This window comes from Mirounga leonina, unplaced genomic scaffold, assembly GCF_011800145.1.
Source record: "Mirounga leonina isolate KUSES-001 unplaced genomic scaffold, KU_Mleo_1.0 Mir_171, whole genome shotgun sequence".
Taxonomy (NCBI): Eukaryota; Metazoa; Chordata; class Mammalia; order Carnivora; family Phocidae; genus Mirounga; species Mirounga leonina.
Genome location: NW_023270436.1, coordinates 23,009,124 through 23,035,356, shown reverse-complemented (window position 1 = coordinate 23,035,356; position 26,233 = coordinate 23,009,124). Strand labels below are relative to the sequence as shown.

General features: G+C 53.6%; 2 protein-coding genes and 1 non-coding gene across 4 annotated transcripts; 1 reads left to right on the top strand and 2 right to left on the bottom strand.

Moving 5' to 3' along the window:
• Positions 1–432: 432 nt before the first annotated feature.
• Positions 433–4,028, bottom strand: MTFP1 (mitochondrial fission process 1). Its single transcript, XM_035017478.1, has 4 exons — positions 3,821–4,028; positions 2,753–2,880; positions 2,143–2,375; positions 433–1,166 (listed from the first exon to the last, which is right to left on the bottom strand). The coding sequence occupies exons 1-4, from the start codon at positions 3,885–3,887 to the stop codon at positions 1,094–1,096; spliced, it is 501 nt and encodes a 166-aa protein (XP_034873369.1). The 5' UTR covers positions 3,888–4,028; the 3' UTR covers positions 433–1,093.
• Positions 4,029–5,181: 1,153 nt separating this feature from the next.
• SEC14L2 (SEC14 like lipid binding 2) lies at positions 5,182–25,949 on the bottom strand. 2 transcript variants are annotated; one of them, XM_035017368.1, is made up of 12 exons: positions 25,761–25,949; positions 23,545–23,620; positions 19,090–19,133; positions 18,635–18,694; positions 18,173–18,361; positions 16,997–17,092; positions 16,760–16,820; positions 16,281–16,364; positions 12,989–13,095; positions 12,745–12,884; positions 12,426–12,595; positions 5,182–7,431 (listed from the first exon to the last, which is right to left on the bottom strand). In XM_035017368.1, exons 1-12 carry the CDS (start codon positions 25,812–25,814, stop codon positions 7,301–7,303), a joined length of 1,212 nt encoding a protein of 403 aa, XP_034873259.1. In that variant the 5' UTR covers positions 25,815–25,949; the 3' UTR covers positions 5,182–7,300. The 2 variants fall into 2 exon arrangements, with proteins under 2 accessions (XP_034873259.1, XP_034873260.1); XM_035017369.1 differs by lacking the exon at positions 23,545–23,620 and having other exon boundaries at positions 25,761–25,883.
• Positions 9,157–9,229, top strand: TRNAK-CUU. Its single transcript has one exon. It is a non-coding gene; the product is annotated as a tRNA-Lys (tRNA).
• Positions 25,950–26,233: the final 284 nt, after the last annotated feature.

Below are 26,233 nucleotides of genomic sequence, written 5' to 3'. Positions count from 1 at the left end.
GCCATGGCCAGGGTCTCGGCTGGTTTGTGGCTTGGGTCAGGGCTGAGCGACAGCGACCTAGGCCTGCTTCTGCCCCATGCTTCATATCCCAAACCCCACTCCCCATCTCTCTACCCCTCTGAGTTGTTAGCAGCCAAAAAAGGGCCTGGCCCAGAATCAAGGAGGAATGCCCCCTTCAGTGCTCCCAGGGACAGCCTCCTGGGTCGCTCCCTTTTCTCCACAGTTCCTGAGTCTCCTCCTGGGAGTCCCCCGTTGATACTCCTATGGGGATTGTCTTCATCTTGGGCACCTTCAGGCTTCGGTGGTATCCCTTCCAGAGGTGTTGGTGCTTTAGGAGGCTTGCAGAGAGGTCAATGCCCAAAGGAGACTGGCAGCACCAAGGGTGGGATCCCAGGCATCTGCAGGCGAGCGTTGGTGGGTGAGGAGTACCTGACATACTGTGAGCCATGCGTGGCCGGAGAAGTCAGCCCCTACCTGAGGGCCCCCGGGGCCTGCTCCCCACCACCACACCCCTGCTCATCCCCAAAAGAAAAGGAGAAGAGAACTCAACTTCTTGAGGATTTATTGGGCCGGGGGCTGTCCTGCCTTCCAGCCAGGCCGGAGCAGGTCTGGCACCAGGACTGGGCTAGCTGGACAATCAGTTCTCAGGGTGCCCGCAACTACATTTCTCCGGCATTTCTCCGAGCGTCTGCTGCTTCTCAGCCCAGCCACACTGCCATGGCGCCAAGCCACTGGGGCTCCTGGGGCTCCTGGGGCTCCAGCTTGCGAAGTGATCTTGGCTATATTCCTTGCCCTATCTGGGCTTCTGTATTCTCCATGGGAGGATGTTACTTTCTTGTCAAAAGACAGGTCCACTCCCCCTCAGTATCACGGATTCCATGGAAGCAGATGGGGTTCAGGTCTCCCTTTCTGTGAGTCACAGCAGCTGCCATTCTTTGAGGCCTTTGTCTCTCAATTTCCATCTGGCTCAAACATACTCAGATGCCAGGGCCTCAGACAGCAGGGAGCCAGGCATCCACATTCCCTGGCAGGAGGAAGAAGTTGGACCAGAGCAGGGAGTGGGCCAAACCACAGGCCAAGTACCAGGGTAGGGTCAGGAGGAGCTGGGCTTCTCCACTGAGGGGTAGAGCTTGCGCAGGCTGGAGTCCAGGAGGAAGTCCACTGACCTGTGGGGTGGTGGACAGTGATGAGCAAGTGACCCCTGGGAGGAAGGGAAAGGGGGGTAGGAGATCAGGGCTAGGAAAGGGACTCCTAGATGCAGGACACAAGTGCCATCCACGTGGCAGACATCACCCTTTTCTTTATTCAGTTGGGGAAACGGAGGCACAAGGAGGGTAAAAGCCTCACTTCGGGCCTTTGGGTCAGCTGTGTTCCCTTGGGAAAGGACTGCTCCTCCCACTCTCTGTTGGTTTGATTGAGTTGGCCCCATTCTCTGGGTCTAAAAGCAGGCACATGACCCAAGTGTGGCCAATCAGAAAAGAGAAATTGGCTCAGGGGTAGGCACTCAGTCCAGAATTGACCAATGACAACCTTCCTTGGGATTTTTTTGGTCAACTATGAGAAGCTTCCTATGGGGCTTGCTAAGCTGGTGGGAAGGAACCTAGGAGCTGCTGGAGGCCATCTCAGCTCCTAGGTGGGGAAAGTGAGTGAAGCCAACATGGGGTGGTGTGGGAAAAAGGGCACCAGGATAGGGAGACCAAGACCCCTAATGACACCATTTGGGTGCCTCAATCCAGCCATGCCTGAAAGCAGCATAACTCTGGACTTTTCAGTTTCATGAAACAATTCATTCTTATTTTACTTAACCCAGTCTCCGTCAGGCTTTTGTCACCAAAATCTCCCCAAATCCATCCCCTCCGATGTACACCTGTTCCTGCCTGCCTCAGGTTGTTCTGTAACACTAGGTTTTCTTTCTAGAATTTATTGGTCCTGTGTCCCATACCCTCAAGGCACCACCCATACCTTTACTGCCAAAGTACTTGCCAGAACACAGGCACAGACTGTCCTTTCTGTCTCAGAGCCCTGACTACCAGCCCTGCCCCCGCTGCTATTGTTCTATGCCAAGTGGGGACACCCCACGTCTCTCGGAGCTTCTCACCACCTACAGAGTGGATGATCCCTGAGGCTGGAAGGGGCACCCACCTGTCAATGGGGTGGACGATGACAGGGATGACCAGAAGCCCCAGTGCAGTGGTGGTCCACTTGCGGATGGACAGAGGCCAGCGCGTGGCCGTGCCCAGGATGTAGAGAGAGGCAGCACACACACGGTTGATAGTGAAGCCTGGGATAGCCACAGAAGCCAGAGCCTGCCACACGAAAGTGTCCACCACAGCCACGGTCACCCTGGTGCTGCGGCCTGCTTCGGAGCTCGGTATCTGGTAGGGACAAGAGATAATTAACCCAGCAGGGGCAGAGGTAGGAAACCCTGTGGACGAGGGGCATGAGGCTGGAGCAGGGGAGGGAAGTGGCCAGTGGGGGGTGGGGGTGGGGGTGGGGACAGAACCACACTACTGTCAGGTTCTGGACTGTACCAGTTCAGAGGGTGGACTCATTCACATCCAGAACTGTAGGGTACAGGCTAGGTCACATGCAGGGCTGGGGGCAGGGGGCGCTACCCTACAAACAGGACTGCAACAGGCAAGGTTGTTGGGATTGGACTGTCGCACCAGGGATTTTACCACACGCAGGCTGCGGATGGAATCACAAAGGGAGTGGACTAGGGTAGGGGGTTAAGGGACAAGCCAACACTCACAGCTCCCGCCTTCTTGCCCTTGTCAATGGCATCGGCCAGCACGTAGGAGCTGGACACACCATAGCTCAGCCACACCACGGCTGCTGGCACCAGGGAGCGGAATGCCTCTCCCACCTCATTGGCATAGCCTGTTGGGGAGGAGACATTTAATTTCGATGGTGGGGGGCGGCTGAGTTGCTCAGTCCATTAAGCATCTGACTCTTGATTTTGGCTTAGGTCATGATCTCAGGGTTATGAGATCGAGCCCCGAGATGGGCTCTGTGCTGTGCGTGGGGCCTGCTTAAGATTCTCTCCTTCTCCCTCAGCCCCTTCTCTCTCTCTAAAAAAAGAAAAAGAATAATAATAATAATTCCAGTGCTGGGGACGGTTTGCTCCACAAGGGGGCACTAGTCCTAATCCCCTCCTGCTAAATAGTAGCTGGGTGACTTTAGATAAGTGGTTTTATTTCTCTGAGCTTCCGTTTCCCAGTCTATAAAAAGGCAAACATGATTTCCACCTCGACTCTAGGGCGACTGTGGGAGAGCCGAGTACGGTCACAATTATCATTCCCTTGCCGTCCCAGTCTAGGTTCTAGAAGCATGGGCACTAATGCAGAGACTAAGAGCAGGTCGGCTGATGAGGCAGGCACTCACCATGTGCCAGGTCTTTCCTATGCCTTATTTCATTCTACCCTTCCAACTACCACCCCATGAGAGAGACAGTGTTCATCTCTATATGCCGAGCAGAAAACCGAGTGTCAAACAGAGCCAGTATGAGGGTCCAGATACCGACTCCATAGCCAGGGCCCAGACATACCCGAGAGGGCAGCCCCGCTCACCCCGTTTCTCCCAGCCCGGTTGGAGCCTACACCTGGGAGACTGACCAGCACAGACCCCGAGGGCAGGGCTGAGCCGACCTGAGCTGTGTGACCTTGGGCAAGTCCCGAGCCCTCGCTGAGCCGTCTCTGGCCCATGCAGAATGAGAACTATGATCCTTCCACCTTCTCCAGGGCCCTGACCGGCGTCTGGCGACCCCTGCCTCTCCAGCCACATGGTGGGGGAGTCGCCGTGCCCCTCGCCCCCCACTCACCTAGGTACCGCACCCACGTGTCCCGGAAAAGGTCGCGCTCCGCATCCCGCGGGGGTGGCTCGGACATGGCGCTTCCGCCTCGGCAGGAGCCACTGCAGCGGGTCCTGCTGCCGTTACCACCTCAGCTTCCACCACCGCTCAAATCGGCCGCGCCGAGACCGGCTGAAGGTCCCGGGCTGAAGGACAGGTCGTGTGGTCCCCGCCAGCAGGGAGCGTCTGCAAATTACCCCGCGCACCGAAGCCCCTCTCCCAGGCTTGGGTTTTACAGATTAATATTCTTCACGTTTTCTCCGGGGTGGAGTGGTTAGAGCAATCCTTTCCCACGACTGACTGTAGTTTTGGAGCCAAAGAGACTGGGGTTCAAATGCGGCATGCTACACTTCCTAGTTACACTTTATAGCTGTGTGACCTCAGGCAAGAGACTGTACTCTGAGCTTCATTTTATTAATCTATTAAATGGGGAACACAGTGTTCATTCCTGGGACAGTTGCAAAGATTAATTATAAGAAATCATTTATTAAGTTTATTGCTTGCCAGACCATTGGCTAAAGACTCTAGACAGATTACTTCCTTAAAGCCTCCTGGGACCCCTATTTTACAGATGAGAAAACAGAGGCACGCACATACACAAAAAGTCACTTTCCCAGGTCATCCAGCGAAGTGGTGAGGCAGGCATTTGAATCCAGGCCGCGGCTCCAGGTCCCGCGCTCTTAAACTGAGCTGAGTTAATGAGGCTGGGGGGTGAACAGTGAGCACCCTGGTGAGGTGGATATTTGGACTCGAGTGCCTTCCTGCCAGATGCCCTGTTCATATATATATCAAGCTCTGAGGTCTAACTGGATCGGCATAACCCCTAGACCAAGATTCTTTGGGGGCAGGACCTAGAATGGATGAATGAATGAATGGATGAATGAACGAATGAACGAACGAATGAACGAGGCAAGGGAAACAAGACGTCAGGAAAGTTAGAAAAGAATGAGTGGTCTTGGGTGGTAGTGATTACTAAGAAACCCTTCCCCAGCTGGACCTCAGTTTACTCACGTGAGCGATGAGTGCACTTCGCTAAAGCTGAGAATCCTTTGGATTTTGGAGGTATCAGGCTGCGAAGAGGCAGCCATTAAAGACAGGTGGTTCTGGGTTCAAATCCCAAGTTGTGCCACCTATTAGCTACGTCTGTAAAACCTACTAGTAGCCCGTATTTACTGAGCGCTCACTTGTTAAAGCTCTCTTCTAAGTGCTTTGCACGTATTATTTCTTTGAAACTCTGCAACAACCCAGGGCCGTAAGCACAGGGTTGTTGCGTGGTACCCAGTAGGCGCTCATTCATTCATTCATTCATTCATTCATTCATTCATTTATTATTTATTTACTATTTTTTAAGGCGCTCATTTTAAAGAATTAGCTTTTTTATTATCATCAAATAAAGATGGAGGAAATAAAGGCCGTTGGCTCAGCCCTGGGCGTCTCTGTCATTCTATGGTCGTGTAGGGCAGCCGGGTCAGCGGTGACCTTTCGGGAAGCTGGGCTCGGGACCAAAAGCGCTCTCTAGCTCCGGAAACACCAGTAGTGCTGGCGCAGAATTAAGAGACGGTCCCTAGCACCACGTGAGCGTCGCTCGTCCGCTTCCCTCCCACTCTGTGCCCACCGCAGGCGTTGCACGTTCTCCCCGGACGCGCACATATCAGCGCGCTAGAACCTTCCGGCACGTATCCAGAAAGCGAGTGGGGCGGGGCCTCCGCCCAGACCTTGAAGGCGGCCCGGAGGCCCCTTGGTGCCCTTAACAAAGATGGCGGAAGACAGCCCATCGGCTGAGCCAATCGGGAAGCAAGCTGGCCGTTGGGCCCCATGGGAAAGCGCGCTAGAGGGGAGCAGCGGGTGGCTTCTGCGCACGCGCCCCACCTATGGGCGACTAGGTGGTGTTCCTGAGACGTAAATTTTGTCATTCTGAGTGAGGGGCAGCGAGGAGCGAGGCGGTGGGCATTGACTTCCACTCCCTGTGCACTGAACGTTGCTTTATTCATTGGTTAATTTTCCTAACAGAGCGCTGTAAACCAAGGTTGGGATGATCCCTCCTAAGCGGTGTGGCTGGTGCCGGCGCAGCCTCAGGCTGCGCTCGTCAGCGCCAGCCTTGCCCCTTCTCCTTCCTCAGCCTCCCCAGACCGTCTCCCCACGCTGGGCCAGGGGGCCTGGCTCTCGGAGGGAAAGGAGTTCCTGCGAGGGCCCGGGGGAGGGGCGGGGGGCGCTTTCCAGTGTTCGTTTGCGGGGCGTGGCGTTGGGTTACGGGCTGTGGTTGCCCGCAGGGTCCGTGCCCTGCAGTCCGTGGTCGCTGAGCGCCCCCTTGGCCATCCCTGCTTGTCACTGGACGGCGAGGCTGGGGGCCTGCGAGGCTATTCGTGGCTGCCCCCAGATGCAGGCCCGGCCTTTGGCCTCCTTCCCCGGGCAGCCTCCCCGCCAGACACCAGGAACCCAGTGCACCAGCCATACGCCTCCCACAGAGATGGGACTGCCAAAGCCTTGCTGAGGTCAGTCAGGAAGCGGGCTGGCCGGCACCGTGGGAGACTCAGACTGGGAAGGCCTTCACTGAGATCTACTGTCTTGATCCCCCACTTGTCATTTTTGTGTGGGGTTCTCAAATGGAGAGTTACTTGATGAGAGGCTGACAGCACTGAAAAGGGGGAGGGGGGTTGGAAGCCTCAGGATTCACTCCCACCCTTAGCGTCCTGGGCCCATCCTGGAGCTGGGATCCCTGGAGGTAATTTCTCTGTGCTTTGCGTTGGAGGACAGTGGCTCGGTACCAAATCTCTGTCCTGAGAAGCTCTGAGTCACTGACAATCAGTAATTAAAGAGACAGCCAGTGGGTCCCAAGAGTTGCATAAGTCTTGAGGTGGCCTCCCTGTCTACCCCTGAGTGGGAAGAGCTATATTGACTCAGGCCATCCCTGAAACCTGGTGGGAAAAGCCAAAAGGTCCCAGCCTTGGAGATAGAAAGTTTAGAAGAGACTTTGACCCCCACCATAACTCTAGCAACCTGCTACCTTGCTACTCCTCATAATGATCTAGACTTAACATTTTCATTTGGGAGCAAGTTCCCTACAGCTGGCTTCCCTGAAGTGTTAGGTCTCAATCTCTCCCCACTTTTCTAATTTCTGCCCTGCTGCCACCTGCATCTTCCCTCCCCCCCCCCCCATCCCTTCCTGTCTCAGCTCTCACTGGACAGGTGAAGTTGGCACAGCTTATAGGATGGTAGATCCTATCATGGTGCCCAGCCCCTGGGGACTCCTGAGTAATTTGAGAGGCAAGGAGACCCTCTCCTGCTGCTCCCCCTCTTCCTAATTCTGAAATGAAAGTTCCCCAAATCCAGCCCAAGTTCTTTCTTGTAGCCCAGCTTTTTTGGGCATCTGGGTACTGGGAAAACGACTGTTACAAGGGACAGAAACCGACAGGGAGACACTGGGAGCCACGCCTGCTGTGGGAAGAGGCATTACTTTGGGGTGACTGCCCCCAGCTGTTTCATCTTCTCTTCTGAGGCTTTGTCTGGAAGCAGGACCTCCACAGTGAAACTGACCTTCTTGGCATGAATGAAGCTGTAGGTGTTATCAAACCGCAGGACATCTGAGGGGAGGCAGAAAAACAGACATTCAGGCAATTCTAACAAAGGACAGCGATTTTTGTTGTCTGAACAGGCAGTGTGGTACGTAATGAGGACAAAGGTGGCATAAGGAGTGGTCCCTCACCTTCTGAAACTTAAGCTGGGCTGACACAATATTCACAGAGAGAAAGAAACGTAAGACAGAACATGCCAAGTGCTCGATGAGTGAGACAACCACATCTGTCACAGCTTACAAGGAGAGGGTCCTATAGACTGACATCATGTAAAAGGCTTTTGAGAGGAGTTACAGCTTGAACTGGTGGGGCAGAATCAGTAGGAGCAGTTGTCACAGTAATAATAGTAATGGTAACAATGGCTACCTAGGTGTCTCAGCCCTGGGTTGGTAATCTATATATACTATTATATTATTGCTCAAAATAACTCTATGAGTTCAGCATTAGTCCTGCTTTATAGCGTATAAAAAGGAGGTCACTGTGTCACATGGTGAGGAAGTGATGGAGCTGGAATTTCCCTCTGACCTGCATTGCTGCCTGACTTGGGCCCTGGGAAGACAAGCCCCGTTCAGTTTCTGGCGAAGGCAAAATATACAGAGTTGTTGAACCAGGAAAGTATCCCATAGAAAGATAAATGGACAAAGATGCGCACTGCACCCCTGTTTGTAATCATAAAAGATTAGGAAAACTCAAAATGGGCATGGAGTTGGCAGAGACGGCTTTGAAGCCTTGGCCAAGGAACAGACTGCTTTTAATCTAACCCCTTTCTTTTTGAGAAGTTGTTCCCTTTCAGTCGAACAGCCCTTCAAGAGAACAGAGTGTGAGAACAAAAACACTGGCTCTGCCCTTTCTCTATCCTGGTCTTCTCTCACTTTTCCCAGGGAGAAAAAAAAAAAAAAATTAAAACAAGCCAAAAAAAACCCCCAAGCAAACCAAACAGTGTATTTATTCCTGAGATTTCACCTCTCCCCTTTCCTGCCCCTAGATAAAATGCATAGTTTAGACATTGGGTAGATCCACCACCCACACTTTCTTCAGGGTGGGAAGTATTACAATTTTCTCTGTACCAGAGGTCGTTCAGAACCAATAGTCCCTCTGGAAAGAGGGACACTTCCTCACTGCCCTGCACAACAGAGCCCCAGCAACCAGAATCGGTCATGCTGGAGGAGAGGTCTGAGCTCCTTGGATCAAGCACCACCACCGAGATGGCTCTGCTTTGCATAGTCTGCCCTCAGAAACAAGGAAGGGGCTGTTCAGAGGTCCAGGCCCAAAGGAAGTGGAGTTCATGAACTGCATGGTTCATTTTGACACTAATCATGTACTGACAGACCTGTAGAGCCCCCCCCCCCCCCCCGGGGATCCTCCAGACTAGGGCTCCTCCACTTTTGTTGGGAACTGACTCCCTTGACAATCTGATGAACGCACACAACTTCAGATCTTCTGGAGCCCATCACGGACCCTTGGCGGCACATGGGTGTGATCGTCCCCTCTCATTAATATATGGAAACAAATACATATTCTAAATTAGCTTCCTTCTATTTCTCCTGATGGGAGATTAAGTGCTTTTTAAATTATGTGTTTAGGTGGGTTATATTACCCATGAATTTCATTTCAGAATTGTAAAGGGGATATTAGACACTGTATGTTATAAAAGAGAGGTGTTTGGTCTTTAAGATTTAGTCACTGCTCTGGGGAGTCCACAAACCCCAGATTAAGCTCTCCTGCTCAAGAAGTGCCTGGCTGGCTCAGTCGGTAGAGCGTGTGACTCTTAATCTCAGGGTTGTGAGTTCAAGCCCCACATTGGGCATGGAGCCTACTTAAATAAGTACATAAATAAAAAGACCTCCTGCTGTAGCCCATTCTCCTCATTTTAAGGAGAAGGAAATCAAAAGGTAGTTATTTAGAGACACTTGCTCAAAATACTTGGGAGAGTTGGTGGCACAGCTGCACTCAGAAACCAGGCCTCCTGGAGCCTGGCTGGGCTCCTGAGCACTGCCTGGCAGTAGTGTGGAGCCTTCATCCAGTGTTTTGGGTCTTCTAGACCACCTTATGCACTCCTGGTGGACAAAGTCCAGATCTCTTCTGCTGAATCTTCTTTCCTAATAGAGTATTCTACACTCAGGCCCTCCAGGAATATTAATCGAGAGAAAATGAGTGAAACTAATTCAGACTTTGTCTCTCCTTCTCCCTACTTAAGCACACTTGGGCAAGGACCAGAATGGCCTGGGGAGGATTCATGTGCTCTCGCCATTGGAGGCTGGGATGGAGTTTTAATTTCTCCACTGGGAGATTACGTTCCACTTTGCAGGGAGCCGCCTGGTTCTTCAAGGGCACTGCCCTCCCACAGGTGAGCTTGTAACCTAACACTAGATCAGGTCTAACCTGAGCCATGGCTCCAGGCAATAGCTGATCCCACCTCATTGTTTTTACCCCTGGGAAGGGGACGTGGGTGCTGTGACCTGCCTCTAATCCTCCTTGGAATGGACAAGAAGCAGCTCCCAAAGCTCCGCAGGCAGATAAGTGTTCCATCTGGGAATGTAACCAAGAAGGGCTAAAATAAATTTGGGGTTTGCAAACCTAAGTCTGGTTATGTTGTAAGGTTCCCAGTCCTTTCTCAGGCTGCGTCCTTCAGATACCGTAGACGGGCAATGCTGGAAAATGGGTTTGGGCATTGCTGCTGGCTACATGATCTCGGGTAAATTACTTCCCTGGTCTCGGACTCCACTCTCGCCTCTGTCACATCGGGAGCAGACCTGCTCATCTCTAGGATAGGCAATGGCCTAGAGATCTGGACCAGGACTCTAGGATTCCCTCACGTCTTCTGTCTTTTTTTTTTTTTTTTTTTTTAAGATTTTATTTATTTATTTGAGACAGAGAGAATGAGAGACAGAGAGCATGAGAGGGAGGAGGGTCAGAGGGAGAAGCAGACTCCCTGCCGAGCAGGGAGCCCGATGCGGGACTCGATCCCGGGACTCCAGAATCATGACCTGAGCCGAAGGCAGTCGCTTAACCAACTGAGCCACTCAGGCGCCCACGTCTTCTGTCTTTTGGTGTGTACACAAGCTACTTTGTGGGAAAGATACCGTCCCTTCTCCATACCTCAGCTTCCCTGTCCATTAAAAAAAAAAAATCAAGCTTAGGGGCATCTGGGTGGCTCAGTCAGTTAAACATCTGCCTTCAGCTCAGGTCATGATCCTGGGATCCTGGGATTGAGCCCCGTGTCAGGCTCCCAGCTCGGCGGTGAATTTACTTGTCCCTCTCCCTCTGCCTCTCCCCACACCAACCCCTGCTTGTGCTTTCGCTCCCCGCCCCCTCTCAAATAAATAAATAAAATCTTCAAAAAAAATTCAAGCTTCTATACAAAATATGCTCTGTGGATAATAGTATCTGGGCTGGTGTGCTAGGCCTTGTTCTTACTGAAGCATACATTAATATGCCTTCTCCTCCAAGGACCTGGCTGCTTGCTCACTAACAAGAATACTCCTCCCCAGGGAGCCATATCACAGAGCATCTATGAGGAAGGGTCGGTCGAGACCGAAGGTTGCCTGGCAGGTGGGGAAGTACACAGCAGTGGAGGTTGGGGTGATGGTGTAAGACATCTGGGGGCTAGCTCCGATATCTCCTGGTGATGCTGCCCTAGAAATGGGGCACAGGGCTTCTCCCATCTCCAGCACCATCTCCAGGATGGTCCTTCTCCTCGCACAGGTCTTGCCCTAATGACAATGGTGTCTAGTGTGTTGAGTGCTTGTTGTACCCCAGGCATTATGCTAAGTGCTGCCCATTTAATCATCATGTATCCCCATGAGGTAGAGAATTTGATCCCCATTGTAGCAATCAGGAAACTGAAGTGCGGAGAGGCTAAGTCACTTGCCTAAGGACTAGTCAGTAGGCAAATCCAAGTCAGCTCGATGATAAAGCCCTTGCTCTCATTCATTTTCCATGTCTGGCACATTGGCTCTGATAGAAAGGAAACTGGAGATTTGAAGGGCTTTTTGTGTGTGTGTATGTGGTTTTTCTGCTTACAAATGTAGTACATGGTCATTGTAAAATAACCTAGTTGCAGAACTAGTGTAAAAAAATAAAGCCCTCTAGAAGCTTCCTACCATCCCAGAGATAACCACCCTCACAGTTAGCATACATTCCTCAGAATTCTTTTCAACGTATATACTTTAAAAAAACAAAAACAAAAACAAAGAGAGAGTATACTGTATGCTATGTTTCATTCTTTGTTTTTTTAACATGTATTAGACACTTTACATGTCAGTTTTTCTCTCGAATGGGTATAATGTATTCCATGTACACATGGACCATAATTCATTTACATAATTCATTAACAAGACCTTTTTAAGGCCATTTGGTTTATCGCCAGTTGCCCAGGCTGCTAGGAACATCCTTGTACCTATATCTTTGTGTCTTTGTGTAAACATTTCTGTAGGATAAATTTCCAGAAGTAGAATTGCTGAAAGAGAATTTTAATCGATACCGCCAAGTTGAGGAATGTAAAACACTTTCAAATGCCTGTTTGCCATTCTTATTCCTCCTGGCTAAACTTCCTGTTCATGTCCTGTACTTGGGTTTTGATCAAGGTGGAGATAAGTGAAGCTCAGAGGGGTCAGGACTGGGCTTTTCAGCATTCTGCTCACCCTGGGATCCCTGCACCCACCCAGGTAGTTCTGCCTCTAGGAGCATTCCCCAGAGATGTCTGGTCATAGTCACAGATCCAGTTAAACTTGGACCAGAGAGCAGGTGTTCTGAACCCTTGTGATCACCTAGCACCATGATTCACCTCGACCTGGAAGTATCAGGTCAGAGTCCCGCCCTGCTGCTAACCAGCTGGGCCCCGTGGTCATTTCACCTCTCCAAGCCTAGGTTCGTTCCCTCATCTGTATAAGGAGAGGGTTGAACACATGGAGGCCCATGTCTAAGTCTTGTAGTCTGAGAAAGAGGGACCTCACAGGCATTCAGCTAGGGCAGAGGCGTTAAGCCAGGACAGAGGTACTTACAGATGCCAGGATCAGTGCAGGTGAGGGTCCCATCCTCAGGAACCAGGTGGGCATTGTACCTCTGGTTGGAAAGCACCTCTGTCATCTCCCCTGCCCGCTGCCGCTCCCCCATCTTGGTCTTCAGGAAAATCCCAAAACCGATGTCGGAACCATCTGACATGAACTGCCACCTGCAGGGGACATCCGCCCGTTCAGACCTGATTGTGTCTGTTTGCGTACTCTCTGGGGGTCCTGCCACCAGGGCTTCTCCCACCCCAGCCCGACCACTGGCACCTGTGGCTGAAAGGCAGAGGTGGCCTATCAGGGTCCGGAACACTACCTGAGGACACAGCCAGGGAAGAGGATCTCATACTCCACTTGGTGGGAGGAGCCTCGAGAAATCTGCACACTGTGCTCATACTGCTGTTTCACCTGATCTCGCACATAATACTTCCTGGGAATGTCACCCCCATAGTTGATCTGGAAGCAAAGCACAGAGTGAACTGGAATGTGCATTTGAGCCAGGCTTCCCTGGTGCAATCCCTTGCCCCTCCGGGCCCTGCAGGGGACTACACGGCCCATACCTTGGATTTGCACTTGGGGTTTCCATCAGGATCAGTCATGGTGCCCCCATACTCCACAGGCAGCTGGTCAGGGCTGATATATTTCAGTAAAACCTCCTTCCAGTTTGCTGGCAGCAGAAGGAAGGAAGGAGAAAAAAAAGGATCACCACTAGGCAGGATTGCTTCACTGCCCTGGTGGTCCACACAAAAGGGGCAGGAAAAACCCGTCTGCCCCACAGCCCAGAAAACTCTAGGAGCACATGATGTGCACGCAGCTCGGCAGGGGGTTCAGGAGGAAGCATCACCCAGAGGACTGCCCTTTCGCTGGACTAAGAATTGGAACACCTAGAGTCCTGTGTCCATTGCCTCTGGCCGGTTGAGCAACCTTAAGTAAAGTCACTTCATTTTGAGCCTGGTTCCTCCTGCCCCACACGGCTCCGGTGGGAGTGAGGTGACCTAACTGCTTGAGAGGGTGCTGTAAACTGTTAACTCCGTACATGTATGAGAGTATATGATCACTCCCAGGGAGGTGGTACAAATATCTGGTGTGCAATCAGAGGGAACAGAGAAAAGAGGGAAGGGCATCCCACGCGGAGGGAACAGCATGTGAGGCAAGCAAGAGGGCCTGAGTCAACCTGATCTGTCCTGGTTCAACTGAATTCCAGGAGGGTCCGACCACGTGTCTCATCCCCTGCTTTCACCTACACGTATTCGTGCTCAATCGTGACTTACCGACTGCACCACAGTCGAGTAGCCCCTTAAACAGGGCTCCCTTGGCTTTGCCCCAGCCACGACTTCACTTCTGCTCTGTTTTTCAGGCTGTCTAGCTGCTGGTGACTCGGCTCTTTTTTTTTTAAACAACCAAGCCCTTTCCTGACTAGGAGAGTTTGACTCTGGTGCAACCAATGCTGAGAACCACGTCACCACTCCGAATTCCTAAACTAGTATCAGCCAAGCACAATATTTTGATACTGGAAACCTTGCCGTGCCAACTCTATAGCTGAAAATAGGCAGCATCTCCAAGTCATGGGGTACGACCCGGGGTCGTCTGCTGCTGAGGCTGGCTGGAAGCCCACAGGGGCCGCCCAGGGTCTCCCAGCCCTCCGATTTCTAGGGTCCTGAGACCATACAATTCCTGGAACACAGTGTCTGTGCTCTTGGGCGGGGGTATAATCTGTGCTTCCTAAGCTCCCCTGACCTGCGCAGAGTGAACGTCTTCCCTCCTCTGTTGAAGACCCGGTAGCTTCTGAGCCTGAGGCAGGTTTGGTTGAAAGGGTTGCAGGTGTGGGCGGGGAGAACAGCCTGCACCTCCTCCATAGTTCTGCTGCCAGGAAACCCAACCGGCTCATGCTCACGGTGGGCGGTAGCAGGAGCAAAGCCAAAAATCATCAGAGCCTTTTGCTCAGATTTTTTATTTCTTCCCCCAGCTCAGCTGGAGGGTTGGAACAAGGCCAGAGGGGCCCTTCCCATCTTACAGAGGGAGTAACTGAGGCAACAGGAAGCCAAACTTGTTGCTGCCAGAGTCAGGACCAGAACCCAGAAGTTCTGAACTTTCCAGAATGCTTCACGCCACTCCCAGGGCTCACCACTGCACATCGGGAAGATCTCCACTTTCCCTGTGTCGCCTAATGGTGAACATTCAGGAACCTTCAGAATCCCTATTACCTACCCCCAAGCTCAACTCCATAGGTGGCACCAGGCCTGACATGAGGCGGTCCCAGTCTACCTTTCTGGCCTTTTCTTCCCACCGACTCCACTTAATGATCCAGCAAAACTCAGCTCCTCTCTGTCCCTGGTTGGCTTGATTCCTGCGAATCTTCCTTGCTGGCTTCTCCTTGTGCCTTGATGTCCTCCCAGCTCCCCTGCATATCCAATCCCTGTCGAGTGTGGCCCTGCCAAGCTCAACACTTCTTGCTCCGCCTGCCCTTGAACTCAGATAGTCAACCCCAGGGTTTGGCCTCTGCTCTTCCATGGGCAGTGTTTACTCTCAAGATTTTAGCTGCTGCCTATAATTGAGAATTCCCGAATTTCCAAACCGGAGTCCTCTCCTCAGCTTCAGGCTCATGTACCCTTAACATCTGTACATCTCACAGACTCCCCAAACTCAACGTCAAGGTTATGTCCCCCAGCTGAACTAATCGCCCCAGATTCATTGCAATACTCCGTTACTCATGCTAGACACCAGAAAGTCATTCTGGATTTCTCTTCCTCCCTTCCTACGCCCAGTGGATGGCGTTCTGCTGTTTTACTTCCTAAGTAAGTCCCAAATCCCTCCTTTCCTCTCTATCTCTACCGCCATGGCCCCAGCTCGGGCTTGCAACAGCTCTTGCATGGACTGCGGCCACAGTGTACAGACTGGTACCTGTCCTTTGCAAGCTTGCCAGTCAAACGTGTCTCCGTTTAAAGTCTGAGCCGGGTCCTCCCCCCGCTCAGAACTCTTCTTGGGTTCCCAACAGCCCACGGAGCTGTGTCCCAGCTTCTCAGCACAGTGCCCTGGATTCTCCATGCCCTGGCTCCCAGCTGCATCTCCAGCCGCACCTCACCTCTCACCACACCCTGGCCCTGCCGCGCTCTCTCCGACTGCCTAAGCCGCGGTGCCTAAGGCTTCGCTCAGTGCTATTCTTTCTGCCCAGCGGCTTCCTGCCTGGCTTCATCTGGCTGCCTCTTACTCATGCTACAGCGCTTGGCTGAGGCCGGCATCCGCTCCCGCGTGGGTCGGGAGGGCTGAGTGCCCCCGCTCTGTGTTCCCACCCATTTCTTGATTTCCTTCTTTTACATTTAACATATGGGGCTGCTGCACATCTGTTTGCAGCTCCCCTTCCCCACGAGGGCCAGGAGCTCCTCAGGGGACTCTGTCTGATGCATCTTTGTCACCTAGTCCAGGGTTGGCCCACGGTAGGTATGCATCAAAGGAAGCCCCTCCTAGTTGCTCCTAACTAGAAGCAACCTCACGGCTCCTGTGGCCTCCGTGGTGCTTTGCCTCTGCTCTTTCCCATACCTTTTCTAGCCTGTATCCGTTGCTTTCTCTCTAAAGACCTCTCTCCTGTTACACTGTCAGCTCCCTGAGGACAAGACTGGTGTTTCGTTCATCTTTGCATCTACAGTGCTGAGCTCAGTACTTTCTTCTAGAGTGTCTGAGAGGAAGAGTCCTTGTGAAAACAGAGAGGAAGACCCTAGCCCGGCCCCCACTTGCTCCAGGATCCCACTGCTACCAAACCAGCAGAGGAAGCCTTCGCCCTAGACACTTCTAAAGCTATCCCCAATTTGGGCCACAGACCAGCTGGTGGTGCTGAGAAGAGTCTGGGCTACTCACCCCCCAGGACCATGATCTTCTTGCGCGTGTCCTCACTCAGGAAGGGTTTGATGAGGTTATAGGCCACAGGAAACAGCTTGGGGGCTGGAACAGAGACCAGGCGATGTGAGACCGGGAGCAAGGCCCACTATGTCCCTGACAGTGTCCTCCCCAGCCCCGTGTCAGGTCACAGGTTCCCCAGTGCTGTGGAGCCCACACAGGCAGCCCAGGGTATGAGGCTTGACATGGGTACCTGTCTGACTTCCAGCTTCCCTGTCTGGACAGCGAGCGAGTCTAGCCTTCCTATGTCACCGGTCTGAGTGGTGCCAAGGAGGCAATAAACCCTAAAAGGTTTGTAAATTGCAAATTGGTCTGCCTATGTCAGAGGCCCTTGGATCCCCTCCTCTGGCTCACCCCGTTCTACTCCCCCGAGTCTGTCCCAGGAACATCGTTGGCCCCTCTTTCCCATCTGACTTCATCGCAGATAGTTCCCAACTTACCTTTAACAATGAAAAGACGCTTCAGCGTTTCAGGGTAGTTTTCCTCGAACATGCAGAGAAACTATGGAAACAAAATTACTGAGTCCAGTGGGCTCAGACCTCTGTACCAGGGAGGCAGGCCCTGCCTCCTCCAGGCCAGACTCGGCCTCCACTGCCTCACCCACAGGGCCTCCTAGCAGAGAGGCCCACTCCCACTTTCTCTCCTCTTCCCACTCCCCTCCCAGCCCTGCCCCTCACCTCCCCATAGGCCTCCACCGCAGGCTTCCAGAGATGCTTGAGGCCAAGCCCCTCGCAGTCATAAATCAGGGTGACGGTCTCCACCTTCTTCCCCACCTGCAGGGGACAGAGGAGCAGAAAGTCACAGTAGGCTGCCACACCAGAAGCCTACCCCAGTCCAGGGCAAGAACCTGATGTGCTCATGTGCCCATATGGCGAACAGGTCTGGGCAGGGCCATATCTAGGGTTTTCCAAATTGAGATAAGCACCCCAGGCCAGAATTATGGCCTAGGCTAGTCACTCTTCCTGCCTAGGTGTCCCTGTTCTCATCCAGTAAACAACTGGGTAGATCTAGATTATATCTAAGGTCCCTTCTGTTCTGCAGTCTGACCTGGTGGCCTCCCGATTCCTCTGTGCGCAGTGCCTGGTAGCGTTCCGTCCGTGGGGCCTCGTGGGGCCACTGATCTGGTACATGGGCCCAGAGCCTCCCCGGCCACCCTAACCCCTGAAGGGTGCCCATCTAATGCTTCTCGGCATCCGCGGCCTATAGGGTCTCTGCACATACTAGGCCCTCAGTGCATGTTCGTGAATAACAGTGTTAAAATGTCCCCAAATCTATGACATCATTTCGCTGGATCCTTACACAGGCTAAAGAGGAAGGCAGGAGAGAAGAGCAGGGTGGCTCCAGCACTCTCCTTAGCCTTTTTCTCAGAGAGGGAATCACCTGTCCTACTCGTTTTTTCTGAATACAGAGCTAGCAAAGCACAGACTCTCAGCTCATCCACACCAGTGGTACCCAAATACTTGCTCAAGGAGAGGCTGGTCCACGACAAAGATCTTACCAGTGCCCAGATGAACGAGAAAAGCAATGATACCGTAGTATGTTACTTACGAAACTAAATTTCTTCGATTTAAAGGACTGCCCTTTATTCCGAGACTATGCCGTTCCTATAGTTTTGGGAGTTAATTACGGAATTGTAGCCAGTAAATTTTCTTTTTAAGTCCTTACTCGGAGAAAAATAAAAATCTGTCAACATGGGTCAGTCCCTAAAACTTGGAAATTTCACTCGTCCGTGAAATCCAAACGCCTGGGCCTCAGCCCTGAAGCTGTGCTTAAATCCCCGTGTGATACGGCTGCTTCTGCTGGAACGCGTCCACGGCGGTGAGCTCATTCTCAACCGTGCTAAGCCCACTCGCCTTTTCGGTCTGGCGGACACACTCCTGCAGGAGCCGCTCACAGTCCCGCATCTTGGTCTTGAGCAAGTCCTGTTTGGTGGCTGAGAGGAGCAGCCCCTTGGCATCCAGAGGTCCAATGACATCGTACCAGATGGGGCAGCCGTCCAGGTCATAGCCACACATGCCCCCTGACAGATACTGCTGGACCACCTGGGGGCAAAGACACAGAGGGGGCGCCTGGTCAGCAGGCCCGGGGGCGGCCAAGCCTTCCCTGTATCCCGGGGCCTTTCTATGGGTTCATCAGGCTCTCCCTCCACAGCCTTTCCCCCTGGGTGCCAATGGATACCCACTCTGGGAACCATTAGAGCTCACTTGGCATCGTCAGACCTTTCCTTTTGAGGGTCCCAGTCTGACAGACTCAGGACACAGACTGTGGGTGCAACAGACCTAACACAGGGGTGGGGCAAGATCATTTGTCCTCACCTCTGGAGGCTGCCAGCTCGTGATGTTGTCGATGTCCTTTTGCTTTCGGAACTCCACATGCTGCAAACATACAGTCAGGGCTTTTTAAAAAAAAGCGGGGGTGGCAGAACCCCTCATAGGCATCTAGCAATAGGCGACACCGTGTCTCAGGTACATCATGAGAAGGCAATTGGCAGGACTGGAAAAGAGGCACTGCCTGTTTTAGAGATCCGGGCAGAACGGACTGTAATTCTTATCTGGCCCAGAACTAAGAAAACTTTGTCTTTCCAGGGAAGGGGATGCACTTTGTCCCAAAGGGATAAGGCATCAACAGTGGCCAGCTAATACTCAGATATGCCACACGAGCCAGAGGCTGTGATTGGGTGGGCAGGGTGGGCAAAGGAAATCCACGCCCAGTGTGATTCTGATGGGTGGGAACCGAGGCAACAGTGGGAATGGAGCCAAATGGAGCTCACCTTTCGGAGCATGGCCTCAGACTTCTGCAGGTCGAAGTTTCTTGCTGTAACAGGGAAATGTGGTCAGGGTTAGATCAGCGGGCTGGGCGTCCAAGGACAGGGAGATTTCCCTATTCTCATGCTGGGGCTGGTTCTTCTCCACCTTCACCCCAGCTGACTCCCAGATCACCCCACATGCAGAAGCTTAACAGGAGGACTTTCTCTGGGGACTTCTGGAACACCATAGCCCCTGAAGAGCAGGTCAAGGACCAGGGCAGGTGGGTGCAGCCTTGTAACATCGCGGTCAAAAGAATTTTACCCTAGTGGATGCAAGAGGTGAAAGATCTTAATATTCCTCTCAGGGAAAGTGAACCCTGGACCCCCTTATCATTCAGCCTTCCCCCTTTACACAAAGTTAATCTCCTTCACGGTCTAACATCCAGTTCTGAGAACTTGACCTACAGTTCAATGATGAACACAGCTGCCCTGTCATCTGCAGTGGATCTGGCAGGAATCCCAGTAGGATAGAGGGGTTGATGAGCCTCCAGTCAACCTTGCCATATTTTCAAATGGGACATACCCTAATGGGACACAGAGGGACCTCCTCCTGGGGTTCCTGGAAAGCTTCAGAATTAAAGTCCACCTGGGCCACCTCTCCATTTCATGCTCCAACCCCAAGTCATCCTGCTCAAGCTCGAACACAAAGACCTCACTGCCCCCCAAAAGCCACCTGCTTCCAGGTAATCCGAGCAGTCATTTGCCCTCAGCACTCATTGCTATGCTGAGCAGAGATCCACTGCCAAGACACTCAGAGAGTACGGTCCCTTCCTCAGCCATGTGACAAGCTTTCCAATACGGGTGAATTCCATGCTGCCACCTGCGTCCCCTCGGCTGTCATGTTGCCCATCCATGGATCCTTCCTCTGACCATTCCTCATGGCCTGGTTTCAAGTCCATCCACAGAACTTCCCTTTGGATGTTTTCCAGTCTGCAAGTGCCCGGCTTAAAAAGTGAGCCCTCCAGAACTGAGCACAGCACCAGGTGTTGCCTACTCTTCTCCAATAAAGCCTGAGAACTTTCTTGGCCACAGTCGCACCCTTAACTCAGATGGAGCTTACAGTCAACTGAACCTCCCAAATCCTTTTCAGCTGTGCTGCTGTGAAGCCTCCTTTCCATATGTTGTGAGGTGGTTTTCTGGATCCATCCCTATCAGATTTCCTCTTGTTACAGTCAGCTCACCCCATTTCATCCTTTAAAGAGTTTCCGGGATCCAGACTCTGACCAGTTTTGCCAACTGACCTATGAACTGTCCCTCCCAGCCGTATGTCCTCTGTGGATCTGATTGACATTGAGATCTGCTGACGGCCCTGGGACCTGTGCCAGACAGGCTGCCCTCTGGACTGTCACAGGTCCCTTAATCACTGATCTCTGGGAGTGGCCAAGCACATTCCCTGACTCTGCTATCACGAAATCCACTCCACTGTCCTGCACCCAAAGGGTGCGTCAGGAGATTTGACCAACGCCGGGCCCGTCATTGGTACTGGACGCACATTCGTAGAACCGAACGGCCTTTACTCTTAGGACGTTTCTTCTGATGGAGACCTTTCACGCGCCATCATGGCAGCAAGGGGCAGCTTTTAGAGGAACACAATCTGCGTTTGCATCTCAGCCCTTCCCCTTTCTCCCAGTCTGACCTTGGACGAGATATTGCACATCTCCAACTGAATCACCTAATGATCTAGAAACGCATGAAAGATGCAAAGCAACATGCTCTCACGATGGGGGATCCCAGTTGGTCTGTGAAAGTGGGAAAGCTCCACAGGAACAGGAGTGGTGGTGAAGTGTGAGCCCCCTTCTCTCCGAACGGCTCTCCAGCTCACCCGTATCTGCCAGGGTCCAACACCCAGGGTCTTCTTTGAGGGCCCTCCCTGAGTTGCCACTTGGCCCTGGCAGTACCCGGCCTGGTGCCTCCCCATGCCTGCTGAGTCAGGCCTCTCCAGGGCTCCTATGCCCTGGTCAGGGGCAGATCAAAGCTTGGCTTAGGGCACTGCCAGAGAAGATGACCTAGGAGCAGCTGTCCTGGGTTCTGATTTGATCACTTCCGAGTCCTGGAGAAGGAGGCGACTTAAACCTGCTTTGCCCCCTACCTACCCGACATGCACACAGCTTCTACCACCTCCTGTTTTCATCTGGCCCTCAGACCCTCCTCGCTGGGAAGCCCAGAGCTCAGCCCCAGGCAGGCGGAAGCAGTAGAGATTTCTGTGCCTGCTCTCAGCAGAAAACTGAACCCATGTGAGGGAAAGAGCCAAGAGTGTGAGCCCAAGAGAAAGACATTTTGCTAGCATGCACTTTGAAAATGTTTACTTTAGAATCAAAGGTAGAGAGGGAAAAGGTTTCCTTAAAAAAAGAAAGAAAGAAAGAAAAAAGGGCAACAAAAACCCTAATTGAAATTCACAGTAGAGTCTGACCAGGCCTGAGCTCCCGCCCAGGAAATGTGAAGCACAAGTAAAGTACTGAGAGGACACTTCCTCTGTCTGAAGAGGCCGAGCTTGGCTGGGGGGGGGGGGGGGCAGCTGTGGCTTACTGGAGAGAATGCCGGCCTGGGAGTCTGAGGCCCTAGGTTTCAGCCCCGATTCGGCTTCTCATCAGCTGTGTGCCCTCATGTACGTGCCCTTCCCTCTCTGAGCCTCCGCTGTTTCATCTGGCAAATGAGGATGACGATAACGCTTTGAAATTCTTGCAAAGAGAGGGGTTATCCCAGGACTGGGGTGTCGGGAATGTCTGGGAAACCAACTGCCAGGAGCCTGGGGAGCCTCCTCTCCGATAAAAGCTGTGTAATTGTTCGGCTCTCTGAAACCACAGGTCTTTAACTACCAGCAGCTTCGTGGTGTGTTTGATCATCTTGCAGCCGGCTCTTTAAGGAAGCACAGCCTTCCCACGCGGCCTACCCACCCGCTTCTGGCTACAGCCCTTCACCAAATGCTGGACCAAAATATCCTCCAGCCCTGGACTGACTCCACTGCGCCCCCGTACCGCCCCTCCACCCAATCTGAGTGGGCGGGTGGGGCGGAGTGTCACAACATTTGGGGGGCAAGGGGCAAGGGACACCTCCAGAGGCGCACAGGGCCCCACGTGGCTTTCCCGGCTGCACCTGCCCTGGGGTGCCTACTAGCAGTCCCTCAGAGTGTGCCAGCTCCATTTCTGGGCAGAAGAGAAAAATACATCCCTTCACCTGTCCCAGGACCCCTAGGGGATGTATGTGTGTGTCCGTGTCTATAAATAACCGGACATGATACGTATTTTAATATGTTGGGCTATGATTCCACAACATAACTGAATCTCTGTTAACCTAATGCAGTGGAATTTCCTCTATTATTTCAGTGTCTGGTAATAAAGTTTCTATAAAGAAAAAAAAAGTGTGTCACAGGAACCAGAGAGGGTGGCACATGACTCGAACCACAGGAGAGGAGAAGAGAAAAAAGAAAGGAGAGATTTCATGAGTCAGGGTATGGGGTTGAGCTGGACTCTGACGCTAGTGGGAAGCCGTACCCCTCATTAGCGCATGCAGAGTTCTGTCATGTGACATCTCGCAATAAGCAGGGCACCCTATCTGGTCCTGTTCTACCGGAGGGGAACCTGAAGCAGATGTGCACCCGTGGCCCACGTGCCACAGCCAGGCCAGGGCAAGCTGGAACTAGAACGTGGGGCTCTGGAGCCGGGTGGTGGCTTGAGGGCAGTCTTGTCAACTGAGGCCAGGCTGAGTGCCCCCCATGCCCTTTGCCCCTCCTGCAAGCTGCCTAAACTGTTGGTCTGTCACCCCAAAAGGCCACAGAGGGGACCAGCCCCTCCCAGGGGCCTGCACTCTGGTTCTCTTTTTTTTTTAAAGATTTTTTAAAATTTATTTTTCAACAGAGAGAGAGATAGCGAGAGAGGGAACACAAGCAGGGGGAGTGGGAGAGGGAGAAGCAGGCTCCCCGGCGAGCAGGGAGCCTGATGTGGAGCTCAATCCCAGAACGCTGGGATCATGACCTGAGCAGAAGGCAGACACTTAACGACTGAGCCACCCAGGTGCCCCTGCACTCTGGTTCTAAACTTGGCTCTGCGCTGACTTCCCACGTGGCTGGGTCTTCCTGGGCTTTTCCTCAACCCACTTCCCCAAGCCCATCAGCAGAGTGGATTTATCGAATGGAGGGAAAGTGCACTGGGCTGGGAGTCAGCCCACCAGCTCCAGGCTTCTCTCTGCCTGTGGCTCAGGCGCTGTGTGACCTGGAGCAAGTTACTTCACCTCTCTGAGCCTCAGTGTTGTTATTCCACCCAACAGGAGGGTCAGGGCTATGTAATTGCCCAGGGCCCTTTTGGTTCTAAAGGTTGAATTCTCCAGATTCTCAGATTGCCAGGGGCAGGGTTTCCAAAGGGTGCCATTCTGCTACCCAGAACTAGCCCCTGCCCCAGCCTCCCGCAGCCCCTCTTCCCTCACCTCGGAGCCAGCGCAGGAGAAAATAGTCATCTGGATTCGGCAGGGTGGGCAGCACATCCTGGACATTCTCCCGAAACTGTAGGGAGAGGTAGGAGGGTGAGTGGCAGGTCCCCCCCGACCACCCCCTACCTGGGGCTCTCCACAGGGACTCTGCTGGACCCCTCTTCAACATGGGTCAACTCTGCAGACACTGGCTGAGCACGTGGGCTGCGTAGTGCACTCTGTCGCCTCAGTGGACAGCAAGGAGGAGGCAGGAAGGGAGTAACACTTGCACACTCCAGTGTGGCGGGCGGCCATAGGAGATCCCAGCTAACTGTGATAGTGGACACCCGGGGAGCGTGCCACAGCCAAACCTGTCCATTCGCCAAGCACTCCCTGTGTGCCCAGCACTGAACTTGGCACTTATCTTATTCATGCCTCACTCAAGAGTCCCTAGAGGTATTACTCTCCCCATTTTACAGATGAAGAAATTAGAGCTCAGAGAGACTAAGTAACATGCCCAAGGTTGAACAGCTAGTAACCAGTAGGGCTGGGATGCAAACCCCCGTCTGTCCGAGGCCAGAGCAGGCACGCTTTCCACTGGAGTCTTCTGCCCCTTAGTAATGGACGGGTAAGCAATGCGCTGAGGGAGCAGAGGGAAGGAAGAGTTTGATTGTGACAGGCCCAGGAAGACGGTGGTCTCCTACGACTTCAAAAAAAACATTTGTGGTGGGCTTGAAGGACTTCAAAGGTAGCAGGAGGAGGGAGGAGGGCAAACCAGGTGGAGGGAACAGTTCCAACAGGAAGCCACAAAGGGGGAAAGTGCAGGGAGCACGAAACAAGAGATATGGACAGTGACCCCAAGGGGTAGCCACGTCCACCTCCAGCTGCTCACTACCCTGTAGGTGCGCATACCCCCACATGCTCTCCCCATGCCTCCTGCTCCCAGGCCCTCACCTTTCTCTAGTCACTGACCTACAGGGCAGCCACAGAGGGGACCAATGAGGACCTGCCACCTCTGCCCCTTGCCGAGGTCAGCCGGGGACTCAGACCATCCCAGCCCATCCCCCAAACAGCTCCCAGACTCCCAGGGAAACTGCTCCACCAGGGCCCAGGCATGAAGCCACCCCTCACCCAGGACCCTACCCAGCCCCTGGTTTCCAGTTTAATCACCACCTAATCCCTCCTCTGCCTGACTTCCCCTGCAGGTCAGCAGTAAAACCTGAAACCTCCCTATCCAGCCTCCTTGGGATGCGGGAGGCCCAGCCTGGGGCAAAGCTGGTGTCTCAGCTCCACTGCCATGGCAGGAGACATCTGTCCCCCCAGCAATGGAGACCTGCTTGGCTGTGGAGCCTCCAAACCTTGAGACCAGACCCCATCAATTCTGGGTCAGAGTACAGCCAACCTCCCCTCTCCTAAAGAGTAGATTCAGTTGGTGGACAAGGGGGTCCAGCCTTGAAATTGTTGCCACCTCCTCTGCTCAGGTGCCAAGGCAAAGCCAGGCTTACCTCCTAGCCTTCTGAAGAGCATCTGCCCAAACCGCCAGCCAGGGAGGGATCTGGATTGCAGGATGGGGGGTGGGGGGTGTTGGTCTGAGCTCAAACTAACCTCAACCCAGTGAGTCACCCATAGGATCCCAGGCTTCACACACGAGGTGCTCCCTTCAACATCGTGGGGTCCAACCCCTCATTTCATTTCATCGAGAAGCACACTGAGAAGGATGGGTTTGCCCAAGGTCGCAGAGAGACTTGATGCCCCAGCAGGGGCTCTCCAAGTATCCCAAGGAGCTGTCAGGGCCCAGTTCATGATGCCAGTGCCCCTGCAAGAGGAAAACCTCCCGGAAATGGGAGGAAACCCGGGGCCCTACCCCTGCCCCCAGGGCCCGGCTGCCAGTCTTGAGAATGAATATTGCCTTTGTGCCCCGGGCTGCCTCCGAGAGCTTCCAAGCAACCACTTCTTCCCAGGTGGCCCCGCCAAGGGCTCGCTCGGGGCTGAGGCTGGGGTAGCCAAACTCCCCCCGGGCCTCCTCCTCGGCCCGCCCAGGGAGGGCCGGACGGGCCGCGGGGGCGAGGGGCGCGCGGCGCCAGGTGCCGCCGGCCGCAGCTCCCTCCTGCGCTCGCCGGTCCCGCACCGTCGCCCGCTTCCCCCTCACCGCGCCAGGCCCCTTCCCGGCTCGCTGCCGCGGGAGGGCGAGGCCCCGGCCCCGGAGCGGGGGCCGAGCCAGGGTGACGGCTCACCTTGGCCAGTGCCTCCTTCTGCTTGGGGCTCAGATCGCCGACTCTGCCGCTCATCGTGGTTCCGGCTCGGGGCGCGGCGGTTGCGGCAGCTGATGGAGCACGGGCTCGTTCTCCGCCGCCGGAGTAAAGTCCCAGCCTTTTGCCCGGGCCGCGGGGCTGGCGGCCAAGCCCCGCCTCTTAAAGGATCCCGAGGGGTGGAGTGGGGAGGGATGCGCTGGGCGCGGAAGCCTCCGGCGCGTCCCTCTCTGTCCTCCTGAAGGCGGAGACCCTGGCAGGAGGCGAGCAGGAGTGTCCACCCGGGCCGAGGCCAGCGGACATTAGAAAGTCAGGAAATCTGGGTTCTCGTCTCAACTTTATCCTTAACTCGCCTTGTGACCTTGGACGAGACACCTGCGCTCCCGGGGCCTCAGTTTCCCCATCTAGATGCTATCTAATGAGCTCTCCGGAGATGGGGTCCCCTAGTGCAGAACCTC

Bases quoted from the DNA above. Each gene is read 5' to 3' on its own strand.
- SEC14L2 (XM_035017368.1), bottom strand. From the start codon at position 25,814: ATGAGCGGCAGAGTCGGCGATCTGAGCCCCAAGCAGAAGGAGGCACTG. The intron at 18,362-18,634 runs GTGAGGACAAAT...CTTTGCCCCCAG, and splicing joins CGAGCTGGCAGCCTCCAGAG to GTGGTCCAGCAGTATCTGTC. The intron at 7,432-12,425 runs GTAAGTACCTCT...GCCTCCCCTCAG, and splicing joins CTGCACTGATCCTGGCATCT to ATGTCCTGCGGTTTGATAAC.
- MTFP1 (XM_035017478.1), bottom strand. From the start codon at position 3,887: ATGTCCGAGCCACCCCCGCGGGATGCGGAGCGCGACCTTTTCCGGGAC. The intron at 2,881-3,820 runs GTGAGTGGGGGG...CCTCCCCAACAG, and splicing joins CACGTGGGTGCGGTACCTAG to GCTATGCCAATGAGGTGGGA. The intron at 1,167-2,142 runs GTGGGTGCCCCT...ACCACCCCACAG, and splicing joins ATCGTCCACCCCATTGACAG to GTCAGTGGACTTCCTCCTGG.